General features: G+C 35.9%; 1 protein-coding gene across 1 annotated transcript in view; it reads left to right on the top strand.

Moving 5' to 3' along the window:
* Positions 1 to 24,329, top strand: part of CHRM2 (cholinergic receptor muscarinic 2) — a 143,777-nt gene extending 119,448 nt beyond the window's left edge. The window contains exon 2 of the mRNA XM_057732471.1: positions 22,746 to 24,329. Coding sequence (XP_057588454.1) covers positions 22,792 to 24,192 — 1,401 coding nt within the window. The 5' untranslated portion in view covers positions 22,746 to 22,791 and the 3' untranslated portion in view covers positions 24,193 to 24,329. The remainder of the gene's footprint in view (positions 1 to 22,745) is intronic.
* The last annotated feature ends 268 nt before the right edge of the window (positions 24,330 to 24,597 follow it).

Here is a 24,597-nt window from a genome sequence, read left to right as displayed (position 1 = left end):
ATCATTTTCAAAATTCTATTGTCGGTTACAAAAGTTGTGGATCACAAATATATACCAATATGCATATGTTTAAGTTCTAGTTTATTTATAATAATAATACATGTGCAACCACACATATAAAGCATGAAAAGAACCCTTTCAGTCAGTGAATGCTTGTCTCACCTGTGATGCTCATAGTTGACAACAGAGCTAAGGGGAATGAAAGAAGCAGCACAGATCAGTTACCAGTGTGTGCAGTGTCTATGGGCACAAGCCAGTGTAAGTGGACACAGTATACTCAGTGATTAAAGGCAGCCTAACAAATCATCTGAAATGTTTTCCCCATATGATAGGTTGAAGTATAATAAATATAGGCTTCATCTCTCTCTGTATTTCCTTAATTCAGGTGCACATTTGCAAATTATCAAATTAATTCTAATACATTCTACTGTTAAATTGGGCATAATGTTAATATTTTTCACAAGGTTTTAGTTTCATTTTCTATACTCAATAATTCATAATTAATAAAATGTCACTTTATTTGAGGTTGTGTTGATATTGTCATTGCATCAGTCAAGGTTCTCCAAAGAAACAGAACCAAGCTTATATGTATACACACACTCACACACACACACACAGAGTTGATATTCATTATGAAAGGATTCCGTATTTGTGAATTCACCTACTTGCTAAAATTTCTTTGTAATCTTCAAATCAACACTTGTGCTTTCCAGACACACATAGAGCAGTGAAAATCTAAGTCACCTGACATACATGTTCCCAGCTGAGGTCAAAGAAGGTGATACTGTGTCTTCCTGTGTCCTTTTCTTGATCCATTTAGTGTCATATTTTTCTCATTTTTGTTTTTTTTCCTGGTAATTTTGCTGCTTAAAATGACTCTCAAGCATAGTGCTGCAGTGCTGTCTACTATTCCTAAGCACAAGAAAGCTGTGATGTGCCTTATGGAGAAAATATATATGTTAGGTAAGCATTGTTCAGACAAATTATAGTGCCATTGGCTGTGAGTTTACTTTAATGAATCAACAATATATATTAAATAAGATGTCAGTAACACACACAAACATAAAACAAGGTTATGTATTGATTAAATGACAAAATTTTGTGACCAGAGGATTGCAGGAGCCTAACCCTATATTTCCCCTAGGAGCAATGGTTCGGGATTCGCTAATTTAGTATTCAAGTGGACTTTATAGACTATAACTACCAAGAATAACAAAGATGTATTCACCTATCTATCTAGCTAGCTAGATTCATTTTAAAGAACTGGTTGTACAGTTAATGGAGACCAACAAGTCTGAAATCTGTAGAGCAGGTCAGCAGGCTGGAAACTCAGACAGGAGTTGATGCTGCTGTTTTGAGGCAGAATTTTTTCTTCTCCAGAACCCTCAGTTACTGCTGTTAAGACTTTAGCTGATTGGATGAGGCCTGCTTGCATTATTGAGGGCAATCTCCTCTACTTCAGTTCAACTGATTGTTAACCACATCTACAAAATACCTTCAGAGCAGCATCTAGATTTGTGTTTGGTGAAATAACGAGATACTGTGGCCTTGCCAAGTTGAAGCATAAGAGTAATCATCATAGATTTGATAGATATTGATGAGCTTATAGTGAGCCCAGCTCACTGAGTGGTATTTTTATTTATAGAGATGAATTGTAACTATCTTCACACACACACACACACATACACACACACACACGCGCGCAGATAGAGAGAGAGAAATAATATGTTTGTGCGCAGACAAGTAACAAGTTTACTTGGCCAGGAGCAAAAAGTTTTGCTCTCAGAATTCCTTGGCTTCAAGTCTGAACACCACCACTAGCACCAACACTGGAAAACTTACTTACCTATATGTTCCTCGGTCTTCTTAAATCTAAAAGGATAACAATAGTATAACCCTTGACATCAGGCCTATTCTCTTTAGATATTCGAAAAATGTCAGCTCTTTTCAGTACTAGCTCCCTGGGGAAAATGGAGAGAGACATAAGGTTGTGCATATGCACAAACTCCTTCGAAGGTGAAGCCACAGCCCCGGTAGGTGTGTGAAGTGTTAGGGATGACAGTTGATGGGAAAGCAACCAGCTCTAGCCCAGTGCCTTTCTACTTGTCAAAAAGTAAGCCCAGGCTAAGAAGATCATGGAGATGCAGTCGGTGCATGGTTTTGACCCTATTTCATTAATAAAGTAAAGTTTTCACATAGGTCAGCCATCCAATTCTTATTTCAAAGGTCTACAATCAAGAAAATAGAACCCAAAAGCAGAGGAAATAAGCAAGATGGGGAAAAATACAGATCCCCAAATGCTTTCTATAGTTTTTTTTTTCTCAGAAGAAGAAAGAGCTCACAAAATCAGTCCACATAGAAGTCACAGTCACCAACTGAAAAGTGAAAAATTCAGTCAATTAGCTCATAAACATAATGCTGAAAAACAGGTGTGATCATATTTCCATTCTTTTGTTTAAAGACTGTTTGCTTCTGTGATTGTGGCGATGCCATGGAAATGCAGAGGATTCAACAATGAAAGGTGAAATCAGGACCTTGCTGTTCCAAATGCTTTCTCTGCCTCTCTAAGTGTACCTGCTGCCAGGCCCCAACCCCTTCCCTGACCTCCCCATCACAATGTGACAGACCTCAGGGAGAATGAGGAGACATTCTAAAACAAAAATAAACCTGTCATTTTTATAGTCAAAAGTGTCAGAGCTCAACCGTCAATGGTAATTCAGAAGGGTCAGTGATGTATTTTGTGTCTGCATTTACTGACATTTAGTGGTTATTCCATATGAAAGTTATTTTCGAGGTACTCTTGCATTGCAGTTTAATTATATCTTTGGCTTAAAAAATACTATTACAACCTTGCTGGGCCACACTACATAAGCCACATCAATTCCTTGTTTAATACATAGGTATTTATGTTGTTATACAATAGTCACTTTTCAAAGTGCCTTCTGCTTCTTTCCAACACAGAGGTACATTTAACTTTACTGTCCTTACTCAAATAATTGCCATCATTATTAGGTTATTTTTCAAATTATATGTGGTTAAAGCAAATATATTAAATATTTTGGATAAGAATGTTTGTAAGTAGCTTAAATTATTTGAGAAAAACTAGCTTATAAATGGTACTAGATTTTATATAATCTCAGCTAATTATAGAGTGAAATAGTTGATTTAATTGGGAAGAGGGGCTGTGCAGATTTATGTGCTGTATTCATTATTTTGGAAAACTTTTAATTTTTTACAGAATAAATTTGGTGGCAGGAGACTAGCACCAAGTTATTTCAGTAATCCTCGTTCAAAGATGAGAAGGCTGTGGAATAATATGAACTTTAATAAATACATAAGCATAATTTTTAATTGATAAATCAATTATTTGTACATGGAAAGATGCTAGATGCAAAATAATAGCTTTCCCATATGAATATACCCTTTATACATTATATAGAAGTGGCCAAATACAAAATAATTTTATTTTATGAACATATTCCCTATAGTCTGTATGAATTATGTGCATATGCATACATCACAATTAGAAATATAGTGACAAAAAATTGTGCTTATTGTGCAAATAAAACTAAGTCCAGTCTTTGCAAGATATATACAAATATGCTTCATGTTAAATATATATGAAGAAAACTACAAGACATCACAGAGGGACAAAGGAGAAAATTTGAATGAATGGTAAAGCATTACTGGATGAAAAGATTTAGTACTCTATATTCGTTATTTTTCCCAAATTCATTTATAACAGCCCAATAAAATTCCATAAGGAAAAAGAGTTCATAAAATACTCTAAAGTTCATATAAAAAGCATGAAAATACAATATACAATGAAAATAGTACACTAATAAATATTTATAATTAGAGCTTCTATATATTATAAAATTAAAATAGGAAAAACAATGTTACTGATACAAGGATAAAATGGCTAAAATAATGGAATAAAATGGAAAGCTCAGAAATAGATCTAAGTTTATGGGAGTATTTACTAGATGGTAGAATTAGCTTTTCAAATTTGTGGAGAAAGTATAAGTTATTTAATAAATGTTCCTGGAGTGACATTTACACTATTTGGGAGGAAAAATCGTTATTACATATCTTCATACCTTATTCTAAAATATAATCCATATAAACCGCAATTTTAAATATACAATATGTGAAATAACTAAAGGAAATTATCTTAAATATTTACTTATTTGGACAGGAGAAGGTCTGAATGTTTGAAAGATACCAATAAATTTAAACATTATTAGATATAACATAGGTCCAAAAATTCCCACATAAAAAGGGCAATAAAAAAGTCAATGATCAATAATATGAAAAATATAAAACTTCACAAATCAATAAAATGATAGCTAAAACTTCAAACTGATAGGATATTTTATTAATCTGATTTGCAAATTTATTTTAACGAGAATTCTTATTTTTGTTAAGAGCTGTAGGAAAATCACATAATCATCAATTGCTGGTGGGAATTTACTGTCAGAAACAGCAAGTGAAGATCATTTTGCCTAATGATCCAACTTTTAGGAGTTTATCCTAAGAAAGCAATTAGTGATCTATAAAAGAAAAAGCAGATGTACGTGAAAGTTCCATGTACCATTGTAGAGCATAAAATTGAAAAGGACCTAAGTGTCACAAATAAAGGATTAATAAATTATGATATGACCACAAAACTAAATATCATGTACCCACTAAAATGATGCATTAGAGGATTATCTAAAGTCCATTATTATCTTTATTTGAAAACGTTATCAGCCAGCAAACGTCAAAGGTCATGAAGTAGGGGCCTAGAGGCCAAACTTGTCCACACACAGACTTGTTTTGCTTGTTTGTCAGTATTTTATAACATTGAGCAAAGATTTATATATATATACGTTTATATTGGGAGAATACACATAGGAATCCAGATTTCCAGTGTATCTTTACAATTCTGAACATCTGACAACTTTGTGACCGCATTCCCGCCTCAGCTGGGGCTGGATGGTGGAGGTTCTGCCTCTCCTTCTCTCCCAGGCCCACCAGCCATGCAGCTTGCTTTTCTCACTCTTCCAGTCCCCTATCTGACCCCGCTGAGACAGTGAATTGACATCTACCACGTGATCTGAAACTTTTAAAGTTATATGTGTATATAGGTGAGTGTGTTCCTTGCATGCCCATGTGCACGTATACAGGAAGATATACAACAAAATTTAAGTAGAAATAAAAGTTCACAGGTGCCTCCAAGTATTGTATAAGATCTCTGACAACAGGAAACAAGTCAATATTATTCACTATTTTATCCCCTGAATTTAGGTGGAAGAAAATTATTTGTTGAATGATCAGGTAAGGAGGATAATAGCTTTTATGGGTCAGGTGTGAATAATTCAAAATCTTTTTTCTTTTGCTTCCCTTTTCTAACGTACTAATTTAAAAATGAGAAAAGAATCACAATAATTTTTACTTTTTATTGTCAAGGGCAGAGGGAACTCTATAAGCAAAGCAAAAATATAAATAAATCTCAGGTATTTTTTAAGTGAAAAAGAAAAACACACCATTCTTAGTTGAGACAATGCAGAAATACTTGACACTGAATTCTGCTCTATAATACAAAACATAATACGAGAGCCAATTGATTTTTGTCTGATTTTGTACTTTTGTTTAGATTTCGGGCCTCCAATGGAAATTGTCAAAATATCCTTCCTTACAAAGTATTGCGTATCTCAAACACACCCTCCTCAGGAGTCTTCCTTTCACTTTCCTCCTTTGTTGCAGGGATATTTAGGCAGCGATTACAGTGATACTATAAAACTAGCATGTAAGTCACTGGACGACTATTTCTGGTCTGTTCACTAAATAAGCCCAGGATGAAATCACCACTACAGAGGTGTCAGTTAATTGAGGAATCAGACAGCCGGAGAGACTAGACTGGGTGAGAAAACACCCTTATCCCAAGGACAAACCTTTGCTCTGACATTGGAGGGAATACACAAATGAACTTGCCAAGTAAATTGCTTTGCTTCCTAATACATGATCTCTTGCTCCAGTGCTAAATCCGCTTTTTAATGAGTTGGTAGGTAAATATGGAGCTAGATTGAGAGAAATAGTTCATGCTTGTACTTTTTCAATATTGAGAGTGAAATGAAGACACAGATAGCAATTTGAATCTAATTTTCAAGCTTGCATGGATGAAAGGTCACAGAAGGAAGCTGAGATGTACCAGGATGTTAGGGGTGGGAGCCATGGTAATAGTGATGAAGAAAACCAGCTGACACAGAGCAGAGGCCTCTTCAGCAAGTACAGCAAAGCCCAAACAGTGTGAACTCAAGACAGAGCAGTTTTCTCTCTGTAGGTACATACAGTACAGTAGTTAGGAAAATTTAGATCTAAGGCCGAAGTCGCTGATGGTCATTTCTGACCTCCCAGTCAGCATTATATGGATCCTAAGAGAATTAAAGTAAAATTAGAATCCCTCAATGTGTTTAAGCTGAAAGAGACATTGGAGTTGAACATCCTCACTGTCACAAAGAACAAAAATCAAATTCAGGGAGGTAAATACCATCTTCTGATTGAGGCTGCAAATACTGTAACATCACAGACCCCTGCTCTTTGCATGAGTTTAGACCCGCACTGCTGTTTAAAAGAAAAGAGATCAATGTGAGAAATGGAATGGGTGGAGTGGTTATGTGTCTACTATTGGTTGGCTTGAATTCCTAAAGAGGACCCCATCTTACATAATTGAAAAATTTTCTTTTGAGAAGAAACAGATTCAAAATAAAAACCCCTCCCAGATAGTGCCCCCAAGTTCCTGAATTAAAAAAGAACACACACACACACACACACACATACACACACAATGGCTCAGGAGGAGAAGACAATAGAACCAGCCACTAGCCAGCTAAAAGAGAGCAAAATAGGTGTATTTTTGGTGTGAAAGTAAGGGCAGCAGGGAAGTTTCCTCAGAGTCATTCAGCTGCCAGTATCAGACAATATCAAATCTTAAAATTGGAAGAGAACCCTCACTTAGATGAATTGATAATTTTGAGCTGAGGCTTATTTCACATGGTTGATTTGTTTAATTTGGTCATTAAACTGTCCCATTCACACTATTTTATATTTATATCCTTCTTTTCATTTTCATGTATTTATTTTTCATCATATAGCATAAAAATGGAAAGCATTTGAGTCATTATTCATAAAGCCATTACTATTCATTATCCTTCAAAATGTATTAATATTATAGTTAAACAGTAGTCATACATAACACATGACACTTTTTGCTGTGTATATTCATAACCTGAAGCCATTTGCTCTATATAACAGGATAGGTAAAGAGAACACATAGCACATCCTGCCCTCCCAGTATATGCACTGCTACTATCTGGCAACTTAGGAGCAGTTTCTGATTCACGTTAGGCAACAGGAAACAATTATTAGCAAATTTACTTATTACAGATTCTTAGAATTCAGTAACAAATGGTGATTACTTGAGAGTGGTTGTGACCATGAAAATTGTCATCATATGGGAAAAGTAGAGGAAATTATGCAATTTACATGAGTTTAGGAAATTCAAGAGTATATTTTCTAAATAATAGAAAGTAGTTAAGCAACGTTTCCAACAGACCTATTGTACAGTTGACAATTTTACAAACTGTGAAAGTAATTCTCTTTTCACCTCTACTCCCAACCTAGCCAGAGCCAACTTTAAGCTTTTACTTAAACCTGTGGACAAATGTTGAGGAGCCAGGATTAGGAGGCTTTGTTCAAATTCCTTTGTATGATCTCATTTAATTCTTGAAATGGATCTGCTGAGCAAGTGTTTTTACTGCATAAGCAATGAGAAAAGTTATTCTTGGAGAGTTTAAAAACTTACTAACACTTTGGAGTGTGCGTATGTGTCCAGACTGGAGTTGGGGGCTGTCAAAGGGAAGATAACCCACTGTTGGAAGGTTAGGTCAAGCCAGGGTTGAAGCCAGAGACAGAAAATGATTTGGGTGATGAGAAAGATCGATTTGAAATTGAAATCCAGTTAGAGATCCTGGTCAATGAGATCTCCTGACACCAGCTTGATCAATGTTATCAATAGTTTATCATATCTTACTTAGGTGGGCTTCACTGCCATGGAATCTCCATTTCTCAGTCTCCGTACTCCTTAGGTCCTTTGCCATACCCCACCTTTCTCATACTCAATAGATAGCCTTTAGGAAGTTTCCTAAACACCCTATTCCTTGACATCTCCAAAACTAATGAAGTCTACTCTTCATCCTTAATCCCTTCCCTTCTATTTGCAGGATTAACTCTGGGGCCATTCTCTCTCCATGTTGCCCATATACTATTCTTTTCTGCTTTCTTAAGCTCTTGCCTCACCAATAGTACTAATTGTTCTTAATTGTTTAGACCCACAATCACCAGGGTTTTCTTCTTTTCAACTTGTCATCTTTTTTGTAAAAAAAAAAAAAAAGCAACTAAACAAAATATTTTCAAAGGCTTCCCTAATCTATCTTTGTTTCAAATCATCTTTTTTTCACTTTGCTTTACACTTGAGTTATAAAATAGGGGTCTGTCTACCTTGTTGCTCTTATCCATCCAAACCCTGACCATGTACAAAATTACATTTCATGACTTCTTATTCTCTGGCTTTTATATTCAAAGAATTTCTATTTTATTTCCATTTTCTTGAAAGTATTTCTTATTTTTTTAACTAATTTAACCTCAACATATGAAAATATTGTTTGCATTCTGTAAACCCAATGAGTCTTTTTAAAGTGGCCATTTAAAGGTTTGTTTTTGGCTGAGTAAGAATGTGTAGTTCATAGTAAGAATAAAGGAGCTAGCTAGAGGTCGGCTGTTAAAAACTTGGTTATAAAACTTAGAATTATATGTAAACAGAAATTAAACTTTATTCAAGGAGCTCCTAATCTTTATTTTAAAACACAGTTTGGAAATCTGAAGATATGCTGAGCATTGTGCCAAAAGTAATGAAAATTCACTCTGCCCCTTTTCACAATCCCTGGCCCCCAACATGCGTGTTTTGGTATTTCTGTAGTTTGGATACTTCCTCTTCCCTCCCTAGACAGGGCTGTACCACTGTGACTTTCTGCTTTGTGCACATAGTAATTTGTTACTTTAATAACAATACCAAAAAGAAAAAGAAAGCAGGAAGCAAAGTGGGTCAAGCTGTCACCTTTCAGCTTTACATTGGGCTTTGAAAACAACCAAACAAGGGAAGAGCCAGAGGCAGGCTGCTCACAAGTTACATTCCTAAATGCAGACACAAAACTGAGGATGTTTTATTATGAAGAGCAGAGACTAAGAGGCTGCCTACAAATGAGTCTTTCTTTGGAACACTGGGACGAAATGTTTCCTGATAGCCAAGCATGAACCAGAGTGGTGACTGACTGAGAGATGCACAGACCTCATACACAGGCTACAGATAGGAAGTGTGCCGTGGCATACTGGAGGAGCCCTGCTCGGCAGGTGGGGGTGGGCTGTCTGGTCCCCAAAAGCTATCAGTACAGTAGGTCCTAATCCCTCATCTTGCTATTGGAGGTCAGCTCTAACCTAGTCATGACTCTGAATTTTAAAATAATTAGGCTATTGTCTGCTGTCTGTGGAATGATATTTCTAGATAAATGTTTTGTAGTAACCATAACATCAAGTTTCTTATTTCTAGCCAGTTATGGCAGAGAAATAACATGACATTGGAGAGTAGGAAATGGGCCCCTTGTGGTGGTCCCTCAGACAACCTGTGCTCTCTCCTACATGTCATACTCACTGAAGATAGAATGGATAAGGGACAGAGTGAATAAACATGTAGCAGATAAGTATTTGGATAAAGATTTTGAAGAAATCACAAGAAATAGCATGGGTAAACAAGAAAAGGCCTGGAAAAATTCACTCAAGAAAACCAGCATTTGGCAGAATGAATATTTTTGTTTTGTTGTTGTTATAAAGTATTCACTTTCAATTAGCAGAACTGCTTAAAATAAAATTTTAAAAATAGGTTTTTTAAACAGCATTTAGGGAATATGGTGAATGTCAGGCACAGATTCATTTCATGCATATTCACAAATCAAGGGACCAATGTAGCACTCAGCTTTCAAGTTCCTACAGCTAGAAAGTAGCAGATAGCTTTCAGTGTTAGGTCTAACTCCAAAGCCTTATCTCCTGCATCCAGAAACCCATCATGGTTATCTGTGTATAAAGGCTACAGGAAGAAAAGCTAGACCACCCTTTGGGAGCAAGGTGGCCAACCCTTCTACTGGCACATCTCCTAGAAGGATATCTAGGTCCAGTGGGTCTTTGCTGCTCTCTCCCTCAAGAGGAAATGATACTTTATGAGAAATTTTCCTTAGGCTATTATCATTTTAAGAGCAGAGACATTCTTTTCTTCATCGAGGGGTATTGACCCTTTAATTCAAGGGATCAAGGAGTATTGACCCCTTCTTCTTCAGCTAAAGCACTGGCAGCTGGCACACACTTGCACACGCAGTGGTTAGGTGAAGGAATCCAGGGCAACTTTTCTTAGTTTTCTAATTCCTTTCATTTTACATTGTTTCAGAAATTAATTACTTATGGACTCCTCTCCTAACATGCTCTGTTAGAGGTCCAGCTATGTGTAATCCTATCCCAGCAGATAAACTAAAACTGCTTTGCTGATGGTACAGTTGTGCTTGAAGGACAGAGCATCCTGTCTAGCAGACTTGTGCATGAGTTTCAATCCATTTACAGTCTCTTTGAAGATCTTCCCTTCTCATGCATTATTTAGGTCCAGACGTTGTATTTAAGTACCTTTATAATGTGGACTGCTCAAAGTTTAGCTACTTTTTTTTACTAGGTGACATGGTGCGGATGAAGGCATATAAATTGTGTTGGGGGTATAGTTAGTTTGTAATGGTATAGTTTGAGAAAGGAAGTGTCATTTTTGTCATAGCCTTCATACTGGGCTTGATCAACATGGAACCTGCTTCCTGGGGAAAAGTAAAGTTTAACGCCTATAATTCTGGCTCAGTCTGAATGAGAAATCTGGTTTTTCAATGTGTTTGGAGAGTCTGAAGTTGAGGAGGAGTTAGGGTATTTAAATATTTAGTTGGGTTTGAACTTGAGGTGTTGGAAGAAGAAAGGGGATGGGATTGGGGGAAGGGAGGGTTGAGGCACCATGTGAAGACCTATGTGACACATGTATCACATATAGTAAATTAACGTCATGATTTTGCCTGTGGTTTTCACCAAGAAAGTGGTTTTATTTCAAGCAGGTAGGAGAGCTGACTGTCCTGATTTACCATATAAAGTTCTTCATTCTCTCTGGCCAACTTGCTTTATTTTAACTCTAAATTAGTGCTTTGAATACAAAAATCTTTGCTGAGTTGATGTAGCTTTTTATGTTTCCTCATCTCAATTGCCATTAGATCATTTAGTAAAGACTTTAATCTTCTCCATGCTCTCATTTTTCGCATTTTAGTGGGATAACACTGTGGTCATTTTGCTCCGTTCTAGAAATAGGCTGCAATCAGACTCTGAGGAAACAATCATTTTATATTTCGACTGGAAACAATAAAAATAGTTGCTGCCCAGTACTCTCTACACTTCATTACTATTTTATTTTTATAGCTTCATTGAATCTGGTATGAATCATAAGTATATGGGACCTGTGTCATTTCTGTCATTGAAAAGTTAAAAGACCCAAGATTCAACCTTATTGAGTCTTTTGTTCCCTTGGACTCTATACCCATTCTAGGTTTTACTACCAGAGGAAAGACAGTATCTGTTAAGCTTACACACACGGGTGCATTTATTTTCAGAGGTTATAACCAGGAAAATTATGCCTATAAAACACAATCCACTTACCTTTACCTTTCATATGTGGATTTTTATGAAAAGAGGAATACATGCATTGATCAACTTGTTTTTCTTTCCATAAGCAATGCAGCCTTAAGCAGAGACATGCTTAAAATAAATACTAGATTCCTAAGTACAACTAAGTGTCTGTTTCTCTACTTACCTGTTATGTGTCTTATTTAAACTTGTATTTTCTTTATAGTCAGAGAAATTTCACTTCTTCCTGTACCCCTAATCATTGCACAACTTCTGATCCCATTTATTCTTAACAATTCCAGACTACCCCTCAGAGAAAACTATTAATTTACTTTTAAGCTTCTCTCTGAGCCTAAACTAATTTTCATTCCTCTCTTCAAAGCTGTCCTTGAGCTACTATCCAAAGTTCCATGTTGTCTTGTGCTTATGCTCAGTCTCGGCTTTCAACAGAAGGCACGTGCACCATTGAAAAGAATCTCTAAAGGGATGCATTGTTTGGAATTGCTCAGCTTCTCTAGAACAACAGCTTTCAATCTAGAATTTTCTATCAGAGTCATAACAAGCCTCAATCCCTCTGCAAATTTGATTCACATGTTTAATTCAAGCAATGAATTAACTAATTTAGAGTTATTAAACCAGCAGCCTGCCGACTTTAGGAAAAAACAAAACAGAATGCAGAAAGCCGACTATACAAATTTCCAACTTCTCAAGATGGTAAGAAAGACACAGGCATCAATTCAAATGCAGCTGCCTAATCATATACGACTTTCAGTAGCTCCTCAAGGATTGCTCCCATTTTCCTTTCACTCCTCTTCTTGTGAGGACATAACAACCTTTAAACAGAGGGCTTTATCCACTTTTGCTGCTGTCTGGTCTAGAGCACGCTATTCTGTCAGCCCCATTTACTAGACGATCATCAGTATTCGAGTTCAGTCAAATTCCTGGTGCAGAAAAGAAAGGGTGCTGCAGTGCTTATTCAGATGCAATTTCCTTTTAAAAAGTCAAAAGAATGATTTATTCCAGGTTGTGCTTTGTTTATAATTGTCCAGACCACTTTTCACTTTTGGCAGGAGTGGGTTGTGTTAAAAAATATATATATAACTAAAAGAAGCCGCAGAAGTAGAGACAAGGACTAGTTAAATCATTCTTAAGTCTCTTTCCTTCTTAGTCATGACATTTTTCTAGAGTAAGTGCTGTTTAGGATGTGTTTTGAAGAAGGCAGGAGATAGCTTGGCAAACATGGAGTGGAAGTTTGTCCCAGCATCACTAAGAATAGTAATTCTGACAGGCAGCCAAAACTGCAAACGTGTACATTGTAATGAGGGCTTGGAAATTCTTTAAGGTTTTCAAGCTGGAAAAATTCATGAAATCTCTTGTATTTGTACTAACGTGGGGATCAAATTGCTGTTTCAGCTACTTTCATGCTTATTTACCATTTGCTTTTACATTTTTTTTCTTTTTTATGAAAGTGCAGCTTACATCCAGTGAAGTGCACAGACCTTAAGGCTTGATAAATGCAATGCTGTAAGTGAGGCTTTCTTTTTTCAAATATTTTACGTAATAAATATCCAGTAAAGTCTGCAATACTGTGCTGCAATTTTCTAAATGAGAAAAGCTCTACACACTGCTTTCAGAATACTTTCAACACATCTTTTCAGGTATAATTAAAAGCTCAGTGTAGGTGGGTCAACAGCTAAGTCTTATTTTGTGTTTCTGAACCTGCAGGTGGTCAGATCCAATGCACTGGGGTGGGTATCCCCCAAAGTACATTGCACTTTCCTGAGAAATATTATATAATGCACAATCTTGAGAACAGAGATAAAAAAAAAAAAAGTCACACAAAGCAAATGGTGAAGGGAAGGGAAAACGAGAAAGAGAGGGGAGATAGAAATATTAGGAAAGGTTTCCAGGAAGCCTTCTATATTTTTTTCACCCCAATCTGACCAGCCTTTCTTAGCCATGGACCTTGTCATTGTATTTGTTCAGAGTTGTTTTAGGTAGCTGGATATTTCATCAGCCATTTGTGTGTCCCCTAGATGGTAAACTCTCTGTGGATAAGAATGTGTTCTATTTTTTGGTTTGGTTACTCGTTACTCCCTCACTTCGATCCTCCACAGCCCTTGAAGGCAAATGAAGATCTTTTAGTAACACAAATTCAATAAGATGTTTTAGAATGAAGAAAGAAACAGAGAAAGCTCTGGTTTCCTAGCAGGGCTGCCAGTGCTCCCTGCAGCCACCACCCCCACTGTAGCTGCTCATGTAGTGAGATTTAGGAGCACATGGAAAAGCTCTCATTATGTGTATTGACTCCTAATGTGTCACTTGAAAGAAAACCTGATTAAAGAAAAAAAAAAGTGGAAATTTACTCCATTTCTGTCTGATGCTGAAAAAGTACCAGAGTGTAGAATGTCAATATTATCAGCTATCAGAGCTGCACTGTCTCTGGGCCCCCGGACAGAACTCCTCTTTTCCTTTAAGTAAAATTGAAAGACATTCAAGATTTGTAAGGGTCATCACCATATAAGCAAATTATATCATCTACTGCATAAGTATCAAAACTCTATACACTGAAACCTTTCTTTAGAGAAAGGGGACTTTGTTTCCCAAGGCTTCCTTAAAAATTCTCTCCCCAATTCTCATTTCTTTTCTTTATTTTTCTCTCCAACACCATTGATGGCATGAGTGATTGATCATTGATATAGGAATAATCTCAAAGCCTATTAAATACCTGTACCAAAGGTTTTAAAAATTAGTGGGACTTATTGAATGTGTAGAAGATCTAAAACAGAGTATAGACTATAAACCTATGGTCATTCTTCCATGTCAGGGAAATTACACAGTTAGAATTTAATTTATCAGATTATTATACAATATAGTATATTCATTTAGAAATATATATATGATAAAATTAAAAATAAATAAGCTTCATTTGCTTTTTAATTATTATAATGTGGTATAAAATTACCATTTCATTCTTAAGGCAGAGAAGAGATAGTGGATAAGTTTCCTAGACTATCTACTAGTTTCTTGCTCCTAGTATAGTCTTGTTTCTAATGACAGTCTGATAGTTTATTCTATCATCCTTATATTTTTTCATGTTTTTTGTAATAATGGTTATTTTGTACTGAAAGCTAGATATCTAGGCATAATATTGTCAAAGACAACTTTTAATTATCTCAGGACAGACTGTGATATTTAACCTTTATATATGCAATTTAATAAGCTAAAACCTTATTACTCTAGCAGTTGAGGGAATTTCAGGCAACACGGGCAAGGCAGATGATTTTATCCCTAGTGTTTGCTTAATGATTAGGCTGCTTTTTAGAGATCAATATCTCAAAGGGAGGGACAAACAAAACCCAGAAAACTTTGCCATTTTTGGCAATGTGTTTAAATAGCAGCAGAAATTAGAAATCTGTAAAAATATACACATTAAGATTACATTTTTAAAACAAAAGCTAAATATAAACAATCATGAGTTCAAGTTTATGTGAATTCCTCTTGACTTCCTGTTCTGAAATTTTTTATGCAATCACATGTCTTCTTTCCTTGGATTCCACTTGTCAATTATAGGCTTCTTTTTTTCTGACTTTTCTAAATTCTTCTAGAAAGCTTTTTTAGTAAATCAGCTTTTGTTTCCTGGTATGGCATAGTTGAAAGAATGTGACCGTAAGAGTCAGATACCTAATTTGGACTACGTTAGTACTTGCCAGCTCTCTGATCATTACCATCTATAAAGCTGGAAAAGATGATTATTGTTTTCAGAGTGTTGTGAGAATTAAATAAAATAATGTGCAGAAAATTCTAGCATTTAGGTTACTCATGTATTAATAAATTTGTTACTAGCTTCTACGTTGTGGAGGCACCTATGAAAATGATCATTGTATATCAGGCATCTTGCCTGACTTGGGCAGAGTGTGGTGAAAACCCCATTTATTTTATCAAATTTCTACTGTGTATCCAAATATAAATTAGAATTTTTTTTTTTTTTTGGCCACACCTAGCAGCATGCAGAATCTTTGTTCCCCCACCAGGGATCGAACCGTGCCCCCTGCATTGGGAGCCTGGAATCTTAACTACTGGACCTCCAGGGAAGTCCCCCATAAATTTTTTAAAAAATCATTTAAATTAGTATTTTCTCTGTAACAGTTCCAAAAGATCAGTTATTGTCAGTGTTAGAACGTCTATGTAATTGACATGAAAACTTTTGTGAGAAGTTATATATCAGTTTACCTGGTGATATGTTAGTATGATGATTGCTTTTAGAAAAATGCTTTAATCTTAAATGTCACATATTTTCATGTGCAGCACCTCACTTACTACCTCTTTATCTTATTGTGAACATCTCCTGTCCGAAGTCACATTATTGGCTTGGACGTGATGATCCTCTGTTTTCTAATTCAAACACCCAACTCGAAGTTGGATTAGTCATGGTCAGAGGGATAAATCTGGGGGGCTCACACTGGCACGTAGGTTAAACTATTCCTCCAACAAATATGAATATAAATAATGAGTCTGGAGCCAAGTACTCTGGGTTTAAATCTCAATTTGATTCTTAATTATTTGATCTTTAGTTCAATATTTATAAAAAGGTATATAATAATAATCACCTCAGGAGTTGCTGTGAAGAGTAATCATGCTTAATATTTATTGTATTATTATCAATATTATTATTATCATTGATTAATATTATTAATAACTTAGTATCACTGATAATTATAATTTAGTATTACCAGTACCACTACAGCTCACATTTCCTCACTCTTTTTTTTTATCTATTCCTCATTCTTAATCTATTTCATACACACACAATTTTCTGTTAACTATTAAGAAAGGTGATTGATTTATACTCATTTAACAATTGTAAATATTAATAGTATTTATTTAATGCTTAACGTTTATAGATCAGGGTTCAGAGACATTATCTCACTTGATCCTTACCACAATTCTAGATGAAAAATAGGGTTGCTGTTATTCTTCTTTGAGGAAAAAAAAAAGCATAGCTAATAATTAAGAGCAGAGATTTGCCACAACTTTGACAGGATAATATTGAACCATGCTACATGGCTCACTACATGAGGAACATGCCTTACTACATGATAATATTAAACCATATAGGAATTTAAGTAATGAAGAAGCTAAGGACACAAATTTTTTTCTCTTAAGTTTCTGTAGTACTTTCAGGACTTAGTCATAGACTAACATAGTAAAATAATAAGTGGATTATTATACGCTTGCCATATTAAGGTACTGAGTCCTTTAAAGGTCATCTTCATTGTTTACTCTGTTGTGATTATGTTATTTCATCAATGATGTAGCAATCATTGTTTTAATAAAATCCTATGATGCTGCATCAGAGGTAAAAACTTTCACAGAAATGTGAACAGCAGAGGTGCCTAGAGCTTTATGAAAAAAAGCTGTTTTCTTTAATAGAAGAGGAACAGTTTTTACATCGCTTGTGCTTGTGTATCACGTGGGGAGAAAGGAATGCCATTCTTCAAATACTTGTGCTTGCTTCTAAGTGAAATGTTTTCCATTTTTACATATAGCGTTAGCATAAACAAGTAAATATTATGACTCTAAAACTTTAGAGGGTATGATAGCAACTAAGTATGTTAATACTGTATAAGTCTGCTATGTTCTACCTGGGTAAACATTTCAGGATCCCCAAATGGAATCTGTCTTAGCTAGCAACCTATATTGGATAAAGGATAGTTCTCAAGTGGGGAGAGAAACAGAGAGAGTATCTAACCAAAGAGTAAAGACATTGATTTGAGTCGCAGACATTTGCTCACTGGCCTTGAAACCAAGAAAATTTGCTTAATCCCATATAGCCTGAGCTTACTTCTTAAGATAAAGGAGATGACAGGACCTATCCCGTATATCTTATAGAGTTGTTAATATTAAGTGAGATAACATATGTTTAGAGTCCTAAGATTATTTTTTCTTTTAGTTATTTTTTTAGTTGAAAGATGTAAAGCATGCTCATGGTAAACAATAAGAAGGAAGAGGAGGAAGAGAGAAAACAAACTACCAAATAAACAATATGAAAAAGGTAGAGAGAGAATCATGCAGCTTTATGTTGTTGTAAAGTTTTAGAATAATAATAGTTGTTATTATTAGCACGAGTTATGGCAAGAACTAAATCCCTTACTCATTCTTACAGTTTCTTATTTCCATAAAATAAGAGATCAAGCTAGTTTATTTTTTTTTAATTTTTTTTTAAATTTATTTATTTATTTATTGGCTGTCTTGGGTCCTTGTTACTGCACGCGGGCTTTCTCTAGTTGTGGCAAGCGGGGGCTACTCTTTGTTGCCTTGCATGGGCTTCTCAGTGTGGTAGCTTCCCTGATTGCAAAGCACAGGCTCTAGGCACACGGGCTTCAGTAGTTGTAGCACACGGGCTCAGTAGTTATGGCACATGGGCTTAGTTGTTCCACGGCATGTGGGATCTTCCTGGCCCAGGGGTTGAACCTGTGTCCCCTGCAATGGCAGGCGGATTCTTAACCACTGCGCCACCAGGGAAGTCCCCAAGCTAGTTTATTTTTTAACTTAAATGTTTTACATATATGTATATATAATTCTCCAGAGAAAGTCACCAAAAATATTTTTTAATAAAATAAATATTGCTCTATGTTTTATTAAAATGAATGTGAAGATAAAGTGTCAAAAAGGATATTGGGAAAATAAATATTTTGTTCTTTTTAATCAAAGTATTAAAATGAATATTTGAAACATACATATAACTCAATTCCAAAAATATCCATGAATTTATCTAATGAATAGACAAAAGCAAGCTTATAAGCAAGTCAGAATTCTGATCTTACTGTTATATTAGCTAGTAAGGAATCATTAGAGTAATGATTGGCATAGTGAAATTATTTTGTTCAAATAAACTACATGAATAAACAATTGTATAAATAATGACCAAAAGCAGTGTTATTGAAATAATTCCACTGATTAGGTAAATAGGGGTTGAATTAATAATGTTAATTGTTGATCCTGTATTGATTCAACAAACATTTTTGAGCACCACTTATATCTGAGGCAGTGAGCTGGATGGTAGAGCTACAAAGACTCAGAAGTCAAAATTCACTGTTTTTTTAGTAACAAAGAAAAATATGAGGGTGCATCAAAAATGATTCGCACTCCAGTTATATTAAAACTTCTGCTGGCCGCACAGCGAGAGTGTGGCTAATTTTTGACTTATCCTTGTACACAGATGGTATCTCAATCACTGTCCTATAGGTCAAAAAGGTCTGAACAGGGGATCTACAAAAACTGAAACCTGAAAGACTACTAACTGTGTGAAACAAAGTGCTCAGCCTCTCTGGTAACCAGAGAAAGAGAAATTAAGACAAAAAGCTGCATGTTGTCCCTCCGGGATTGGCAAATATTAGAAAGTTGCATAATAACAATTGTTTAACAGTTATTAAGAAACAGGGCTTACCTGGTCAGAGTAGGCTCCTCTGCAGCTGTGCAAGAGAATGACTGTTGTCAGAAGAAGTCTCCTACCCGTGCCTTCCTCTGATGCCTTGGTCCCCCTCCTGGGCTTACATGATAGGGAAATCTGTAACTCAAGTCCATGATACGATAGGAAAATTTTAATTTCAGCACCATTTCAAGCAGTTTGAGGCAAACTGCATGCCCATCACTAGAGAAATATATAAGAAAAGATGCTATGAGTTACGCGCTATTGAATTATCAATAGAAGCAATACATTTGAAATAGCAGGAGCAACATAAAAACATGATATTGAGTGAAAAATAAAAAAGAAACAGAACAACATCTAGAACACACTCTCATTTAGGAAATTAAGATCATAAAGAAAAAAAAATGCATATTTTCCAGAGTTGCATATCTAGCCAAAGAAATAATATAAGCAACTTGAAAAAGTTCTAAAGGAGAGAAGGGGTAATGGGATATGAGAAATGGAAATGAAAAGAAGGAAAATATTGCTGAAATAAAAATAAGAGGACCTTGCAGAGACTGATGAGGATGTTGGGTATAGTCTAAGGAATATAATTAACTCAGCTTTCCCATTGATATTCAAATAACTCTAGACAAACAGGCAAATAAGAGCAACAGAACAGAATAAAATGATAGAGGTATGCTATGGAAGCAGAGATGGGGAAAAAAACAGCTAGGCCAAGAGTTATCAAAAGGGTTTCATAGAATTGATTATGCCTGAAGACTGAATAGGGGGCAGACAGGTGAGAAATGTGAGGATATAAGGATGAGGGGATGTGGAGGAGGTACTTTTAAGATAGGAGATAAGGACAGGAAATGGCATGAAGTTGTTAACATACAGTGTTGTGTTTGGATAACTGCATGTAATTGCCTTTAATGTGGGCTATTTAGGGAAGTTCTGAGATACTTCTGGAAAGATGCAAGGACGCAAGATTATAAATTTTATCAAGGGCCTAATTACGTCAAGGATACAAGTAAGTAGGGCCTAATGTAAGGAAATGGGAGTGAAAATGGAAACGGTATAACTTCAAAAGATACTTAAAAGGTAGAGTTGGCAGGTCATGGTTGCAGGAAGTGTGGGAGAGGCAGGAGGCAAGGAGATGGCTCAGAATTTTATCTTGATGGTAATAGGATTCACAGAGATGGGTGAAACAGAATATGGAGAATTTTGGATGTTTTAATGTTTCTAGGTGTTTTTGTTTTTTGTGTTTTGTTTTGGTTTTTGTTTGTTTGTTTGTTTTTGCTGTAATATTTCTGAATGGACATTCTTGAGTAGACCTCTTGAACATTTTTATAACTATAGCTGAAATATAAATTCCTATATGTAGTATTCCTGAGTTAAGTGTTTCTTCATTTTAAATTTTTATAAATATATTTACATTTTTAGAGATATAGATGTTTCCCTCCAAGGAAATTACCCCAGTAAGTCCAACCAATAATGTCCAATAATTTTAACAACTGTGGATGAAGAAATGGTTTCCACTGTTTGTGTTTGCATTTTCTTTTCTCAGTCTATATTATGGTTGTCTTTGTGTGACTTAGATTTGGGTGTCTTGCCTTTTAAGGTGCTTAGAATGAACTTAGGTTCAAGATACCAGGTCATGGGATGACTAAACCACCTCCTATATCCCAACTAATGACAACATATTTGCATTTTTAAATTGTGAGGTTGAATATCTTTTCATATGGTTAAAAGTTAACATTTAATTTGTCTTTGATCTAACTAGTATATCAATGTTTTAGATTGTTAGTCTTTTCATCTTTCCTTATTTCATTTCAAATCTTTTTATATTAAAGAAATTAGGTAATTTTTATCATGTGCTTTTAAATATTGTTTCCCAATTTTTATTTTTACTTTTTTTAAGCAGAAATTTCAAATAATTATTTAGTGCTTACATATATTTTTCTTATGGCTTCTGAGTTTTAGGTCTTGTTTATTAAGACCAAACTCCTCCTAAGTTATTGTTTCTTTAAAAATATACTTAAAGATAATTTGCTTTCTAAGAAGAATAATCCATTTGGTTTAAATGCTACTTGTACTATGAAGGTGCTTAGCAAATTATTTTCTACATGAATTTCAAGGGAAAAACCACTGCCCCATCTGTATTTCTTTGTAATTAGTGGGACCCGAATGAATAGAGATTTCTGAATTTCAGAATGCCAACAAATGACGTCTCAACAATGCTTACTTTCTGATACACACAACTCATTGATTTTGTCAACTTGGGCTACTTTTTTCTTCAGATGTTGTGTCCCCAGAAATGTGTCATGGCTCATTTGATAAACTGCACTTTCCTTCCTATGTCCCTTATGAAAGATCATTCAATTGTCTACAGACTTTGATGATGTTACCTGAAAATGGTGAACATGGGTTTACTTAAACACAACAGAGTTGGGCAGCAGAAAGTGCACTCCAGTTTAATAGTTGCTCCTTTACCAACCCATCACTGCCACCAGAGCATATGCCTCTCACAGGCAAGGACCTTGTCTTAATCATCAAGGAATACCCAGAGAATATCACAGTGCTTAATCCAGAGTTATTTAATAGGTATGTGAGGACAAAGTGAATGAGTGAGTGATTGAACAAACTAAGGTTCATAGCCTTATCTCTATAACTGACTTGATATGTAACCTTACATAAATTACTTAATCTTTATGGGCTTCAGTTCCCTATTCTGTCAAACAAATATAAATTCTAGCCTGACTGTACCAAAGATTTGCCTGGAAGGATCATAAGATAATAGACTTGGTAGTGATTTGAAAAAAGAAAAAGAAAAAAACCTCAGAAAATTAAGTTGATATAATCATATAAATATGCACTTAATAAATAACTTCTTTTGCAGGATATGGAATATTGCTAACTACATAGAACATGCTAACTATGTGACACTAACTGCAAGTGTAAAACAGAGATCAGAAAAAATAATACTCCTTGGCGGGAATGTATTGGCTAATAAAGTATCATTATTGTCTTATCTTTATTATTATCGTTATCAATACTATTATGAAAGACTTAGAGAAACTGGGTGGAAAAAGTCACACGCTCGATAGTATACATTTTATGCTTCCCCCATAATTTTGTCCTCCTATTGGTTTATTAATTTTTATGTCTCTACCAGAAACCTCTTGATGCTTTGGAAAGTTTTTTGTATAATTTTGGCTTATTTAGTTCAATTCATCAATATTATGCTCCGTTAAATTGACTGATGACAAATAGATAGATAGACAGATATTCAGCTCTAGATATAAACACATTCAAAATGTCATCAGACTTCAAATGCGTTGCCAGCCTGAAAGGATCTTTTGAATCCTCCATTTAAAGTCTTTGCTTTTTATGTGGGGAATTGAGGCAGGTAGTCAGAATAAACATGCAGGAGAAAGAAGGAAGATTTTGGAGTAAAAAATGTAGTTCAAAAGAGAGAAATTTGATATATCTTAAAGCAATGTTTATATTATGTATTTGTTAATTTTATTCTATTTCCCTGCAGGTTTAAATGTGTATTCGGCTACTTGGCTACTGATAGAGAATACAAAATGAATAACTCAACAAACTCCTCTAACAATGGCCTGGCTCTGACCAGTCCTTATAAGACATTTGAAGTGGTTTTTATTGTCCTTGTGGCTGGGTCCCTCAGTTTGGTGACCATTATTGGGAACATCCTGGTCATGGTCTCCATTAAAGTCAACCGCCACCTCCAGACCGTCAACAATTACTTTTTGTTCAGCTTGGCCTGTGCTGACCTCATCATTGGTGTTTTCTCCATGAACTTGTACACCCTTTACACTGTGATTGGCTATTGGCCTTTGGGACCTGTGGTGTGTGACCTCTGGCTAGCCCTGGACTACGTGGTCAGCAATGCCTCGGTCATGAATCTGCTTATCATCAGCTTTGACAGATACTTCTGTGTCACGAAACCTCTCACCTATCCCGTCAAGCGGACCACAAAAATGGCCGGTATGATGATTGCAGCTGCCTGGGTCCTCTCCTTTATCCTCTGGGCTCCAGCCATTCTCTTCTGGCAGTTCATTGTAGGGGTGAGAACTGTGGAGGATGGGGAATGCTACATTCAGTTTTTTTCCAACGCTGCTGTCACCTTTGGCACTGCCATTGCAGCCTTCTATTTGCCTGTGATCATCATGACTGTGTTATACTGGCACATATCCCGAGCCAGTAAGAGCAGAATAAAGAAGGACAAGAAGGAGCCTGTGGCCAACCAAGATCCAGTTTCTCCAAGTCTGGTACAAGGAAGGATAGTGAAGCCAAACAACAACAACATGCCTGGCAGTGATGATGGCCTGGAGCACAACAAAATCCAGAATGGCAAAGCTCCCAGAGATGCTGTGACTGAAAACTGTGTCCAGGGGGAGGAAAAAGAGAGCTCCAATGATTCCACCTCAGTCAGCGCTGTCGCCTCTAACATGAGAGATGATGAAATAACCCAGGATGAAAACACAGTTTCCACTTCCCTGGGCCATTCCAAAGATGAGAACTCAAAGCAAACATGCATCAAAATTGTCACCAAGACCCAAAAAGGTGACTCATGTACCCCAACTAATACCACCGTGGAGCTAGTTGGTTCTTCAGGTCAGAATGGAGATGAAAAACAGAACATTGTTGCTCGCAAGATTGTGAAGATGACCAAGCAGCCTGCAAAAAAGAAGCCTCCTCCTTCTCGGGAAAAGAAAGTGACCAGGACGATCTTGGCTATCCTGTTGGCTTTCATCATCACTTGGGCCCCATACAATGTCATGGTGCTCATTAACACCTTCTGTGCACCCTGCATCCCCAACACAGTGTGGACAATTGGTTATTGGCTCTGTTACATCAACAGCACTATCAACCCTGCCTGCTATGCACTTTGTAATGCCACCTTCAAGAAGACCTTTAAACATCTTCTCATGTGTCATTATAAAAACATAGGCGCTACAAGGTGAACCATCTTTGTAAAGAGGGAAGGTAGTCAAGGGGAGCTTGGGGAAAAGAAACAGAATAAAAGAGCTCCTAGTTTTCAAATCTCTGCCACTGCACTTTATAGTCTTATCATGGAATGTGCAATTAAGGAGCCCAACAGTGACACTCTTATGGTGCCTATGCTCCAGTCTGAGAAACTTGCACCTCATAAACCCCATCAATTTAGGAGCAATGAGACCTGAAGGAGACATGTTGCAATTGTGGATTTAAGAAACGATCTATGCTTTCTCACACTCTCTTGAAGAAGGGCTTCTGAATCTATAACTTTATCTCTGCACAGAAAGAATAATAACCTTGCTCCTTTTTTTCATTTTTTTGTTCCCAAGTGTCCATATGAGGATGAAAGGCCACAGTTACAAACTAACCTG

The sequence above is a fragment of the Hippopotamus amphibius genome, chromosome 4 (assembly GCF_030028045.1).
Source record: "Hippopotamus amphibius kiboko isolate mHipAmp2 chromosome 4, mHipAmp2.hap2, whole genome shotgun sequence".
NCBI classification, from domain to species: domain Eukaryota; kingdom Metazoa; phylum Chordata; class Mammalia; order Artiodactyla; family Hippopotamidae; genus Hippopotamus; species Hippopotamus amphibius.
This window is presented reverse-complemented; position numbering and strand designations above follow the sequence as displayed.